Source organism: Siphateles boraxobius, unplaced genomic scaffold (assembly GCF_051911475.1).
Source record: "Siphateles boraxobius isolate OS27281-9 unplaced genomic scaffold, OSU_SipBor_1 35, whole genome shotgun sequence".
Classification (NCBI taxonomy): domain Eukaryota; kingdom Metazoa; phylum Chordata; class Actinopteri; order Cypriniformes; family Leuciscidae; genus Siphateles; species Siphateles boraxobius.
In genome coordinates, this window is record NW_027508975.1 from 5,339,433 (window position 1) to 5,352,500 (window position 13,068).

At 37.8% G+C, this 13,068-nt stretch overlaps 1 protein-coding gene across 1 annotated transcript in view; it reads right to left on the reverse strand.

Moving 5' to 3' along the window:
• Positions 1-234: 234 nt before the first annotated feature.
• The window catches only part of col9a2 (procollagen, type IX, alpha 2), a 23,936-nt gene continuing 11,102 nt past the window's right edge, over positions 235-13,068 (reverse strand). Inside the window, exons 14-32 of the mRNA XM_077196079.1 lie at positions 12,909-12,962; positions 11,756-11,809; positions 11,614-11,667; positions 11,454-11,507; positions 11,311-11,364; positions 11,103-11,156; positions 10,575-10,619; positions 9,764-9,817; positions 9,621-9,674; positions 9,482-9,535; positions 8,776-8,847; positions 8,346-8,381; positions 8,172-8,216; positions 8,047-8,079; positions 6,881-7,027; positions 6,124-6,178; positions 1,987-2,175; positions 1,812-1,889; positions 235-1,724 (exon numbers count right to left, since the gene is read on the reverse strand). Coding sequence (XP_077052194.1) covers positions 1,519-1,724; positions 1,812-1,889; positions 1,987-2,175; positions 6,124-6,178; positions 6,881-7,027; positions 8,047-8,079; positions 8,172-8,216; positions 8,346-8,381; positions 8,776-8,847; positions 9,482-9,535; positions 9,621-9,674; positions 9,764-9,817; positions 10,575-10,619; positions 11,103-11,156; positions 11,311-11,364; positions 11,454-11,507; positions 11,614-11,667; positions 11,756-11,809; positions 12,909-12,962 — 1,392 coding nt within the window. The 3' untranslated portion in view covers positions 235-1,518. The remainder of the gene's footprint in view (positions 1,725-1,811; positions 1,890-1,986; positions 2,176-6,123; positions 6,179-6,880; positions 7,028-8,046; positions 8,080-8,171; positions 8,217-8,345; positions 8,382-8,775; positions 8,848-9,481; positions 9,536-9,620; positions 9,675-9,763; positions 9,818-10,574; positions 10,620-11,102; positions 11,157-11,310; positions 11,365-11,453; positions 11,508-11,613; positions 11,668-11,755; positions 11,810-12,908; positions 12,963-13,068) is intronic.

The following is a 13,068-nucleotide window of genomic DNA, read 5'->3' on the forward strand; positions in this document are numbered from 1 at the left end:
ATTAAGACAGACCAATCAGAATGAAGTATTCCACAGAGCTGTGTAATAAAAAGATATAAAGGAGTAATACAGATTTTATGCTGTCGTATCCTTGAGCAAGAAGGATGGAGAATGATATCAACTCATTATTTCCTTTACTTAAATTAACAACGATCAAGTGCTTTGATGAATAGATACCGTAGCATTCATGTGAGTTTAATGCATGCTGTTTTACATCATTAACAACGCTAGATATCAAAATGAATCTTTTATTACAACAAAAAAGATGTCAGATCCAGAAGAAAGAACGTTTAAATCATTTAAATTGTTTAAAGAAAGTTGAAATCATTGTTCCTGCTAGATGTTCACGATACAGAAGAACATTGAGTTTTACAAAAAGTTCCTCTTTATTGATCGGAGTGTTTACAGACGAAAAAAAAAAAAAAAGAACAATAAATAATTGTTAATGAAGATAATCAGTTCTTCTCTAAGTACATAACACAGTAACTTGGAAGTGGCATACAGGTTTGTAATTCAGTTTAAGCAATGTTTGGAGTTTGATCCTGAATGCTGATTAAAGTCATTAACTTTGGATCTGTTTTATATTCTAAACCCACCCTTTCCATACAAAATTAAAACAAATTTACAAAGATTTACAGCATGGAATCAAGGGTAAAGTTAATGGGAGTATGTCACCATCTCACTTAGAATAACAGATCAAAGGCGTTGCTTCATGGCTCAAACAGGGACATAAAGTATACATGGGCTGAATCCGAAATTGCCCCCTAAACCCTCATTCACTATTCCCTACGTTAGTCCACTAATACGGTTCACTTGAGCGAATTCGGACAGCTGTTGAACGTACATCGGCTGTACACTCGTTATGTCGGTGCATTTTGGGATTGAATGAGTGCACTCAATAACGTCCACTACGTTTTGGACACTACTACAAATGGATGTCCCCTCAAATAGCGGCCTATTTGAGGGTATAGGGGCCGATTTTGGATTCAGCCATGGTGTATCAACTCGATCCGGGGAAGCTGTTTACTGAAGCATAAGGTAAATGAATCTATCAATAAAGTAGCTTTAAATACTCTTTTATTGGTTCAATTAAAAGGGGAATTTCGGGGCTTTGAATCAGATGCATAAAACAAAAATATTAGTAACAAAAACAGCACCTTTGTTTGAATGTCATTCTCACAGCTCTTCTAGTCCATGATGCATGATGATGATGATGATGATCTCATCGGATGATGTCACTGGCAATGTTTTCACCTCGCTCTGTACTGTGAGGTGGAACAGAGCAGCATTGGCTAACATTGCCACCTTAAAACTTCCTTTCCGTAGATGTCAACTCATACATATGCTATCCTAACACATACAAAAATTATTCACAATGTCAGGCAATGGCTATTCCCTCCCCCTCACATAGTGTCCAATGAAGAGAAGGCCTGTGTGCCCCTCTTTCCATGCTTCTCTCCCCTTTCTTTCTAACTCTCTCTCTCCCAGATGTTCTTATGTCCCAGTAGAGGGCTTAATTTAAGTGGATGGGCCCTTCACTGTTCCTGCCTCTTGTAGTCTGGGAGAAGTGTAGGCTGATGCTGCCAAACATGCAGCTGCTTCACAAAATCCAGGAAGACCAGAAGAACCAGCTTTTCCAGGGCGGCCCGCCTCACCCGCTGCACCCTGTGGTCCTCGCTCACCTGGCCTACCATCGCGTGCCACACCATCAAGACCTGGAGGACCTGTGAAAGAGCAGGATGGGCCGCTTGAACCAACGTTAACCAACACACCTTCAAGGGACTTTAAAGGTGGGAGTAGTTTGAACTTACCTGGCAGTCCAGATGGTCCCGGTAGGCCAGGGTGTGGGCGTCCAAGATCTCCTCTTTCTCCCTTAGCACCCCTCTTCCCTGCAAGAAAAACAAACATGGGAATGACATATACAGTTATTAGGTTAACTGACATCATTATATCAAGCTAGATCTACATTTAGAAGGTTTTTGTAACCTTTAAGACCAGTGTTTCCTATTTGGCCTGGGCCCCCGATCATGCCAGGAACGCCACGGCCGCCTGTTCGTCCATGAGGACCTTGAGGTCCTGGAGATCCTGGTGGACCTGGAGGACCTGGAGGTCCCATCACGCCTGCTCCGCCAAGTACTGCTCTCTTAGCACTTACTGCTACTGCCGCTAACTTTTCTGTCAGAAGAATAGAAGTAAAATGAGTTCAGGCAGCATGTAATTTTGCATTTATGAACACAAGACACTTTTGTGGAATGACAAAAAAAATGAAAAAAGTGTAGAGCAGGGGTGTCAAACTCAGTTCCTGGAGGGCCAATGTTCTGAAGAGATTAGCTCCAACCCTTATTAAATGCACCTGAACTAGCTAATCAAGGGCTGAATCCGAAATAACCCCCATACCCTCAATCACTATTCCCTACGTTAGTCCACTAATACTGTTCACTTGAAGTAGTGAAGGAAAACGAGTGAGCGAATTCTGACAGCCGTTGAAAGTACTGCTGTGCAATGTGGGATACAATGAATGCACTCGATAAAGTCCACAATGGTTTTGGACACTACAAATGGCTGTCCCCTCAAATAATGCCCTATTTGAGGGTATAGGGGGCGGATTCAGCCAAGGTCTTCAGGATCGCTAGAAATCTCCTGGCAGGTGTTTTTGAGCTGGTTGGAGCTATACTCCAAGTGGAGTTTAACACGTGATCTAGAGCAAGGTCTTCTTTTAACTTCAGCACTGCATTTTTAGAACACTATGGCTACGTTCACACTGCAGGCTGAAACGACCAATTCTGATTGTTTTGCCCCTATGCGACCTGTATCTGATCTTTTCATGACAGTCTGAACGACACAGATCCGATCTTTTCAAATGCGACCCAGGCCACTTGGGTATGTGGTCTAAATCCGATATGTATCCGATCTTTTGAAATGCGACTTCAATCTGAACGGCCAGGTCGCATGTATCCGACCCGCACATCATTGATATGCGACAAACGTCATAATTCTGCGTTGAAGTAGGCGGGAATGAGAAGATAAACAACAACTACGTTCTCGTTCACACAGGAGATCACAAAAGGTCGCATTTAATTGGAAATGTGAACAGCCTTGCAAAAAAATAAAAAAAATTCAAAAAATCGGAATTGAGCATTAAGCCCCTGCAGTGTGAACGCAGCCTATGTCATGCATGAGATGCTGTAAAAGTCGTGAGACACGAGCGCAATGGACAAACGTGTGCATCTAGAGCATGCACATCTAGAGTGGTCCCCAATCCTGGTCAAGGAGTACCCACAGATCTGCACATTCCAGATGTCTCCCTAATCAAACACACCTGGTTCAACTCATCAGCTCTTTAATCATCATGATGATTTCTGTGGTCGTGGCTTCTACACGGTGGTCCTACTTCATAGAGTGAGAGGTTCAAAGATGGCCGTTGTCGCGGTCTTGCAACCAAAGATAGACTGCGATCATTTTCTGTGTCAGAAATTTAGCATGATCATCTCAGTGTGTTTGCTGCTACGACCTACGTCTACTGACTGTTGTCTTGGTTTTTGGCTTGCTTAGTTGGGGACATTTAATATTCAACAATATCATTGATTTGCCTTACTTCAGGTGGACGATGACGCAATTTTCTTCTAGAAACAAACTTTGTTGTATTATTTTCATGTTATGACTGTGAAGCTGCTTTGATACAACCTCTATTGTAAAAAGCGCTATATACATAAATGTGACTTGACTAGCCAATAAACATGCAGCATGAAATAGCGTATTGATCAAAGTGACATGGGACTAAACTACTTTCCTAAAGCTCCATTTGCTAAACTGGCATGCCAAGTTGGCCTCTTTTCCCTAGCCATGGCTGTGTCCATATTCTCCTCTTTCTCTTACTCGTCTTTTTTTCAGCATACATAAACACCACAATTGCCAAAGTGCAATTCATCGTGCTCTATTTGTTTACCACTAGCTCATGCTAATGATGTTTTATTCTTCTACACTAACTTGCATCGTAGACTACAATTTAATAGGTGTCATCATCGCACAGTCTGCATACACGTCGTACCCAAGTTTGTTAGATCCATGTCATACGGTGGGATTTGTAATGATCTGTAGCAGGCATAGGATATATAAAAAATCTGCAGTGTTGAAGGTACTCCAGAACCAGGATTGGGAACCACTGATCTAGAACATGTTTAAACAAAAAACTATGCAAAAGCAGCTCATTGAAGTACAAAAACATGAGATGCAGGTCTAGAGGTACATTTAAAAAAAAAAAAAAACTTTTAACTTGAGTGCTGTGTTTTAAAAACAGCATATCATGCACAAGACACTGCGGAAGACGCAAGATAGCAAAAGAGCGTGATGCAAGTGCAGTGTTTAAACACATCTATCTAGAGACGTATTTTGAAAAAAACTGAACATTTTGTTTTTTCATGAGGTGCTTTAACACCAGAGGTGTCAAGTCCAGGTTCAGAAAGTAAAATTCCTCCTCAGTATTTTGTTCCAATCACCTGGATTTGCCAATTAGCACAGTTTTTCAGCCAGGAGATTGAACTAATTAGTGAAATCAGCTGGCTGAGTTAATGGGTGGAATAAACATATGGCAGGACTTTTACATTCTGACCCCTGGAATTTACACCTCTGTTTAACACTGCACTGTTTTCAGACGCAGTCCAACTTTCCTGTAGAGTTTATCTCCATTCCTGATCAAACTAACCTGCCTGTAGCTTTCTAGAAATCCTGAAGGCCTTGATCAGCTTGTTCAGGTGTAATTTATAGGGTTAGAACTAAACTCTGCAGGAAAGTGGATCTTGAGGGCCAGAGTTGAGAACCCCTGATCTAATGCATGTTTAAATACAAAAAACAAATGGAAAAGCAAAACATAAATAAATAAATAAATAAATAAATGTGAAATTCAGGGCAGTGAAAGGAAAAAACTTAAGATCTAAAGATGCATTTCTTTAAAGTGAACAGCATGAGGAGGCAGCTCAACTATAGCTAAGACCTTGACCAAAAAGGGGATTAATTGTCTTCGTTTTGCCAACAACACCTTTGTCATCTTGACTTGTTCATTTCACAAGCTACAGTTTGTTCACATTACCGACGGCCACATGGACACTCGGTTTCAGGCAGATGTGGCTTCATCAACATTGCACTTAAGTACTGTTTCATCTTGCTCCTATTACTCTTAAGACTGAGCTCTTGGTAGCCAAAGACACTACTATAAAAGTCTGAACTATTGGATGTTTCCCTTGCAACTGAATGACTATGTACGTTGTATGTCTACTGACTGTATGGTGATTTGTGGTGTACATACAAATGGCTCATTGAAACGTGAAAGTCTCTGGTCCCTTAATTCTTTATGTAGCATCAAAAGCATTATTTTAAAAGCTTATGTAACACTTTACATAAATTAAAGTTAACCGCTGCATTTTTAGAACGCAGCCTCATGTGCAGCAGTTAAATACTTCAAGCCAAATTTACATAGAAAATCAATAGAGTAGCAGCACAGTAGAAGGCAAAAATGTGTTCTGTGTGGAGACTCAGGCGCTCAACCCTGAAAAGAATCCCTGCAAATAGTGTCAAACCTTCGCTTAGCACACAATCACATCTCACCGGGTGTAACATTGGGTAAATATCATTAAGATAACCACCCAGAGCTGGACGTTCATCTGTTGTACCAGTTCTCAAGGTGTCACACTGACCAAATCTCCACATCTAATCTGATTCCCAATGAGAAACGAAAGAGAAATCTTTCCTCTCGCTTCACATATAAGCGAAGGTATGTTTGCAATCGCAAGACTGAGGGATTACATTGTGAAATGGTCGGAGCCAACAAGGGTTATCGCGGGCAACTTCAGGTCATCTCTCTCTTGCAAAATAGAAGGCTAGAGAGCATAGCCTGACAATCCCAGAGAAAACAGAACTGTGTGGAAGTCAATTTGGAGCAGCGGATAAATAGTGTTTGGCAGGAAAGCTGTCCCTGAGGAGTGATGAGTTGCACATTGATACATTCTGAAGGATGAAGAGTACTGTAGGTTTAGTGCGATAGATTACAGCTGGCCTCTTTCTGACACACTGATTGCAGCCAATTTGGATCGCAGCCATTTACGAAAAAAAACAATGATTGTTTCTCACCTTGAAGCATCTTCAGGACCACGTCAATGATGTGTTGATCCGTAGCATCACGACCCTGAAAAGACAAGTCATAAAAATGATAAAAACACACTTGAAGGGATAGCACACCCAAAAATGAACATTTTGTCATCCTTTATCCTTATTCCAAACCTGTTTGACTTTGTGGAACACAGAAGTAGATATTTAGAAATGTCCAGGCTACTCTTCATAACAATAAGACTAAACGGGTTGAGCTGTTAGTTTTCTGTCAATAAAGGTCTCCAAACAGTGGCGCACCTGTCTAATAAAACACATCATATATTAAAGCATCTTTGGTGTTTCCATGGTTTCTACGGAAATCAAGGGTAACGTGGATATGACGTCATTGACAGGTGAGTCAGCAACGCAATGGCACGGGCCATTTCACTGCTTAAAATTGTGGATTTCTCTGGATTTAAACGTTGGAAACATTTGGGATAATGTAAGTACACAAGTCAACAAAACGTATAACATTGTTCTGATGGATGTTTTAATCCAAAAATATTACGTACTGTGCCTTTAAGAGATTGAAAGAGAGAGTCGATCTTCCTCACTTCAAGAGTTTTCATTATTGTCTGCAAGTGTTTCTACTGCATCCTGTCTGGCTAGAACAATACTTTAGTTTTGTAGTTTTAAGGCATAAAGTGCTGCTCTCCTGGTAAACAGAATTGTTTGTTGGTTAATGTAGGTTGGGAAAGCTGTGATGGAAATTGTTCTTGAGGTATTGTTGAACACTCACAGTTGTTCCTTGTATTCCTGGCATCCCTGGAACTCCTCTTTCTCCAGACAGGCCACGTGGACCAGGTAAGCCTGGGGGACCCTGGTCTCCTGGTTTCCCGGGATCTCCGGTGGGGCCGTTGTGCCCTGGATCACCAGTCACACCTTGCTGTTGATTGAGAAAATAAAGAAACTAGGATGTACACTATTGATTGCTTGAGTAAAATAAAGCGTTATCTTAAAAGTAAAGTGTGTCATTTCTGCACCACTAGTGATACAAAATTAGAAAGCAAAAATAATTTTGACATTTTCAGGTGGTACTTGCCTTTTTTGTGGAAAATTGGCAGATTATAAAATATAATTGTATAATTAAGAATTGGTTAATTTGGCAAAACTTAATAAATTACAAAGCAAATATCAATTACAAAACAGATAATAACAATTATTAATAATTGTATGTATTTATTTCGTGCTTTACAGTCTGCCAAGATAAAATCATTAGTCTGGTAGTTTTGGGCAAAAGAATAATAAGTCTGAGCAATATCATATTAATGATCATTTCCAAACAGGTTTCCTGAACATGTCCCATAAACCATGTTAATTATTATTTATACTACTATAATATTGGTTGATAGCCTATTTAGAATTAGCTTTTATTTTTATATTTTCAGTTTGTATTTTAATTCTAGCTTGTTTATGAAATTGACATATTCATTCGTTTGAGTTTTTTTTTGTCAACTTAATTTGCAACTTCATTTTATTTCCAGTTTCCAAGACAACATCTCTAATTTAATTTGTTTTATTTTTTAAGTTTTCTATCTAATATTCATATTTATTTTATTTCAGCTTTCTGTAAATTACTTTTTTTTAGCATTTTAGTTTTATTTAGTTAATAATAACACTGTCATAAACATGTCCGATTTACCTCTTTCCATTATAGGAATATAATGGAAACGCCCTCTTTTCCATATATGGGCGGCTTTGGACCAAAAGTACACAGAATGGCTTGTGTAAAAGTACTCACAAAACTGGGGCGGCATAACATATTTCAAAATAAAGAACTGACACAATTCACCTTCAAGATAGTTTGTCATGTCCCATTCTATTGTAAAACAAACAAATAAAGCTGAATCTAACAAAATTACGCATTTCACTTTGCATTATCTGTGTTCTTCATGCTGTCCTTACCTGTCCCTTAGGACCAGGCTCCCCAGATTGTCCCTGTTAAATGGAGAAACGCAATTTTAATATGAACAGAAGGCTTCTGGAACCAATCTATTAAATAAACGTATCAGACTACAAGACTTATTTACCTTCTCTCCTTTCTCCCCAGCCAATCCCTCCACACCAGGATTACCCTGTGAAAGAAGCAGGCGAGATCCATCAATGTCACCTTAAGTTGTTATCTTTTGTGATGTGGACTGTGATGTATGGTTTCTATTTCACTCCATAAATATGTGTATGTATTTATCTGAGGGTGTACTCACAACGTCTCCTTTTGATCCCACTTTGCCTTGGAATCCCTGTAAGTAGATGCAATTGTACATCAGATATCTCTCAGTGTCAGCTCTAATGGATACCAATTTATTGTTGGTAATATCTTATTTTACCGTAAACTCTCCGTGCACACTAAATCAACCGGCTTTTACCGCCATCATTCAATGTATTAAACGGCAAGGATATTGTAGATTAAAGGACAACAAACATTAAAGTGTCCATAAGAGGATATTTCAAATTGAATTGAGGGGTATTATTTGGGAACATAGACATGAATTATCTAAGAGCATAGATGTCCTCTACTAGAAAAGTCAAATCATGAGTGAAGATTGCCCCCATGTGGTCAGACCTCATCACTGTACCAGTTTAAATAACCTCAGTTCATTTACTCTTAATTATTGTGTACATATGATCACAAACCTTGTCACCCTTAGTTCCAGTTAAACCCTGACCACCTGGGTTGCCCATAGGTCCCCTCTCTCCCTTACTTCCCTGCAAGTAAAACATACAAGATAAGTGAAAATGAGAAAAAAATCCTGATATTTCTGGTGATAGAACATATTTTTATACTCAAAAAAGAAGTGTGTGTGTGTGTGTGTGTGTGTGTGTGTGTGTGTGTGTGTGTGTGTGTGTGTGTGTGTGTGTGTGTGTGTGTGTGTGTGTGTGTATATATTTTTATTATTATTATTTTTATTATTATTTTTTTTTTATTATTACTATAATTATTATTATTATTGTTGCAGTTTTTTAGGAACAATTTATTTGATACTTTTATATACAATGCATTATAAGTGGATGTGTAATGCATTAATTATGCCTTGTAATGCACCTTATAATCTCACAGTTACTGTACTTAACATTATAATACTTAACATTACATAATACTTACTTATTCACAACAAAATATTATATTTTAACTTTGGCTAAAATTATTTATGAAAATATATAATGCATTACAATGTATATTATGAGTAATTTTATAATGTAGTATATAAAGGCCTCAAGTGTTAGCATTTATTTTAACAAATCCTTTGAAATATTTCCAGGTTTCCAATGACCCTGGGAACCCTGATTATAGCAGAAAAATAATGAAAATAAATATCTGAGAAACGACCACGAAACTTACAGGCTGGCCAACAATACCAGAAGGCCCAACTGGTCCTCTTTCACCCCTGTCACCCTATCGGACGAGAATCAAAAAGGTAAGAAAAGAGCGTTTCGTTCAATGTTAAATAGATGATTTGTCAATGAGGATGGAAACTGACCTTTGGCCCTGGGACTCCCTCCATGCCAGCTTCACCTGGAGGACCAGGCTCTCCCTGAGACAAAGAGAAACATAATGAGAAGCCAAAAAAAAATGATTTATTAGATTATTTGTAAACCGGTATCCTTGAATGATATGACATACTTGAGGTCCTGGAGGGCCTTGCGTTCCCATCAAACCGCGAGGGCCCGTCTCACCCTAAACACAAAAGAGAACAAATGTATTGTTAAAAGGGTAGAATGAAGCACTAGTGGATAGTCAGTGCAGGGTAGATTACTTACAAATTGTAGTCTGTTACGGATTACAAATGTCATGATGGAAATTGTAGTTAGTAACGTAATCCATTAGATTACAGTTTAGGTCATATATCTGACTACTATTTGATTACTTTTGACCTAAATCGTGTATCACATAGAATTAGAATCCGATTTTTTGTATTACATTGATACGAAAAAAAAAAATACAAAGAGAAAGAAAATATATTACATTCTACAGAAATTAAGTGAATTATGGGTTCATGAGTTGATGAAAAGCTAATATTTAAATCATAAAAAAATAAATGTTTTTTTTTTTTAAATGAACAATAAAAAACACTTGTTTTGTGTTTTGATTTTATTTGTTTACCTGCATGTCAATAAAAAAATAATAATTGGGAAAATCAATAGCTTATGAATAATTGACGGAATATGTAATCACGTAATCAATAAAAACGTAACTTTAATCTGATTAATTTTTTTAAGATAATATAACCTAATTACAAGTACTTAATTTTTGGAATTTAATCCAGATTACATATAATCTGTTACTTCCCAGCACTGTGGATAGTATAGTGTCAACTGGCATCCTGAACACCAAAAACTAGTTAATAGTACAACAACAACAACAACAACAACAACAACAACAACAACAACAACAAAAACGAGTAGAAATTCGTAAAATAACTGCATGATCTCACCTTAACTCCCAATTCACCCTTGGCTCCAGGCATACCAGGCAAACCCTACAAAACATGAAAAATAGCATGCAGGATGAATGTAGTGACCCCTGCAGGCCTCCGTGGAGAGCTTCATGTCTGTCCTTACTCTGTGCTGATATCAGAACAAGCCTGCAATAACTCATCCTGTTAGCGAGGGCGCCTGTATTATGGCTTGCGCAGACACGTTGTGATGTTTTGTATCATAACCAGCATGCTCCATTACCCCAAGTCGCCAGGAGAGTCATGTTTGATGATGATGAATAGTTAATAGCAAGAGCAATTTCAAGGTGGTTTAAGCTCCAAAATAGTGAGGGCAAGAATGTCACTGAGACTGTAGGCAGAAAATACACTAAACTTTTACTTTTTATATGTAATGATCCTCATTTAACAAAGGGAATACAATGGAGAGATGTGAGGAAGACGGGGAAAGTTTTCTTGAACCGGTAATGATGATAATTACTGCGTATATGATATGGAAAGGATAATGAAGTATGAAATTCCACTTACAGCCTCTCCCTGGTGACCAGGAGCTCCAGGTCTTCCATTTTGTCCCGAGGCACCCTTAAAAAAAGGGATAGGACAGTGCAGCATTCATTAATTCATTATATATATATTACATTTATATTGGATATCATTTACATATGTCATGTGTCTCCTTGAATAATGATGGCTGCTGTGAGAATTGATTTAAGAGCTGAAAAAGAGTCATCCATACCTTTATTCCTGGGATGCCAGGAGTACCATCTTTTCCATCAATTCCAGGAAGACCCTGACAGGGAACATTAATCAAAAGATTAAGAGCATAAGTTTAGGGGACCTGTTTTAAATTGCGTTTAAATTGGCCATCTTTTAACTTACATTCTCTCCCTTTTTTCCGACGACTCCCTGAGGCCCTCGTATACCACGTTCTCCCTACAAGAATGAATAGATATATTGATGAAAAGTTAGATAACTTAACATGTAGAATGATACATTAATGCCTGGACGAATAGATGTGAATACTATTACTAATACTTACAAAGTCACCTTTGTCACCAGGCTCTCCAGGTGGTCCTTGGGGTCCTTCTTCACCCTGCATTGCACAGTAAGCGTATCATTTAAATTAATTTTTTTGTCAGTTATGAGAATGAAATGTATTAACACAAGACTTTGAGACTTACAGGGCGTCCAGGGATGCCGATTGGTCCTGAAATGCCTTTGTAACCACGTGGTCCCTGTCACAGGAGTTGTGAATCACTTTAAAGTTTTCACAGATTGTAAAACAAAGTCTGTGGAGATTTGCTGTCCTACAAATATAATTGAAGTTGTGCAGTGTTTGTTTACGTTCCACTGTTTTTTTTTTCAGAATATAATAAAACCCATGTATGCAAATCAAGCCGATGTACAATTCAGTGGGGAAGCTAAAATTCACAATAACTTATATGTTTAATATAATAAGCTTATCTAAATGATAATGTCTAAATTTAAAACCGCCTTGCAAAATTATCATCTCATCTCACACACAAAGACCGTGCAATAAAATTAACCACATATTTGATGGACCAAAAACACCCACCCTTAGTTATAGATATATAACTTTCATTTAATAATTGTATTTGACTTGTATGGAAGCTTGTTTCCACCACTGAAAAAAAAAAAAAACTTTTTATGTCATACTTCTGATATTTTCTCACAATTTTGAGAATAAAAATTCAGAATTGTGAGCTGACAACAAGCTAGTTCTATTAACAAAAAAAAAAATAGTTTTAGTTTAAATTAGCAATAATAACAACACTGATAGATACCATCTGCTATGTATCCTTTTGTAGGCCTTTATCTCATATGTGACCATGGATGACAAAACCAGTCTTATGGGTCATTTTTTTGAAATTGAGATTTATACATCAAATGAAAGCTAAATAAATAAGCTTTCCATTGATGTATGGTTTGTTAGGATAGGACAATATTCGGCCGAGATACAACTATGTGAAAATATGGTATCTGAGGGTGCAGAAAAATTGAAACATTGGGAAAATCGCCTTTAAAGTTGTCCATTTATGTTTGCGATTGTGCTGCATTCACTCACAAAAATAAATGTTTTATACATTTCCGGTAGGAAATTTACTAAATATCTTCATGGAACACGATCTTTACTTAATATCCTAATTATTTTTGTCATAAAAGAAAAATTGATCATTTTGACCCATACAATGATTTGTTGGCTTTTCCCACAAATATCCCCTTGCTACTTAAGACTGGTTTTGTGATCCAGGGTCACATATTTAGTGTAGACATAAACAGATAACGAGTAATATTTCGGGAACTTTGACTCACCGTCTCGCCTTTTGGCCCCACCATTCCCGGATATCCTCTCAGACCCTGAGGGCCCTAAAGTGATTGAGGTAGAGAAAAGCAGACATTTTATTTCACAGGTGATCTTAGGACCTTCATAAAAGTTACTGGTAAAATGACTTGCAATGATATAACAGCAACA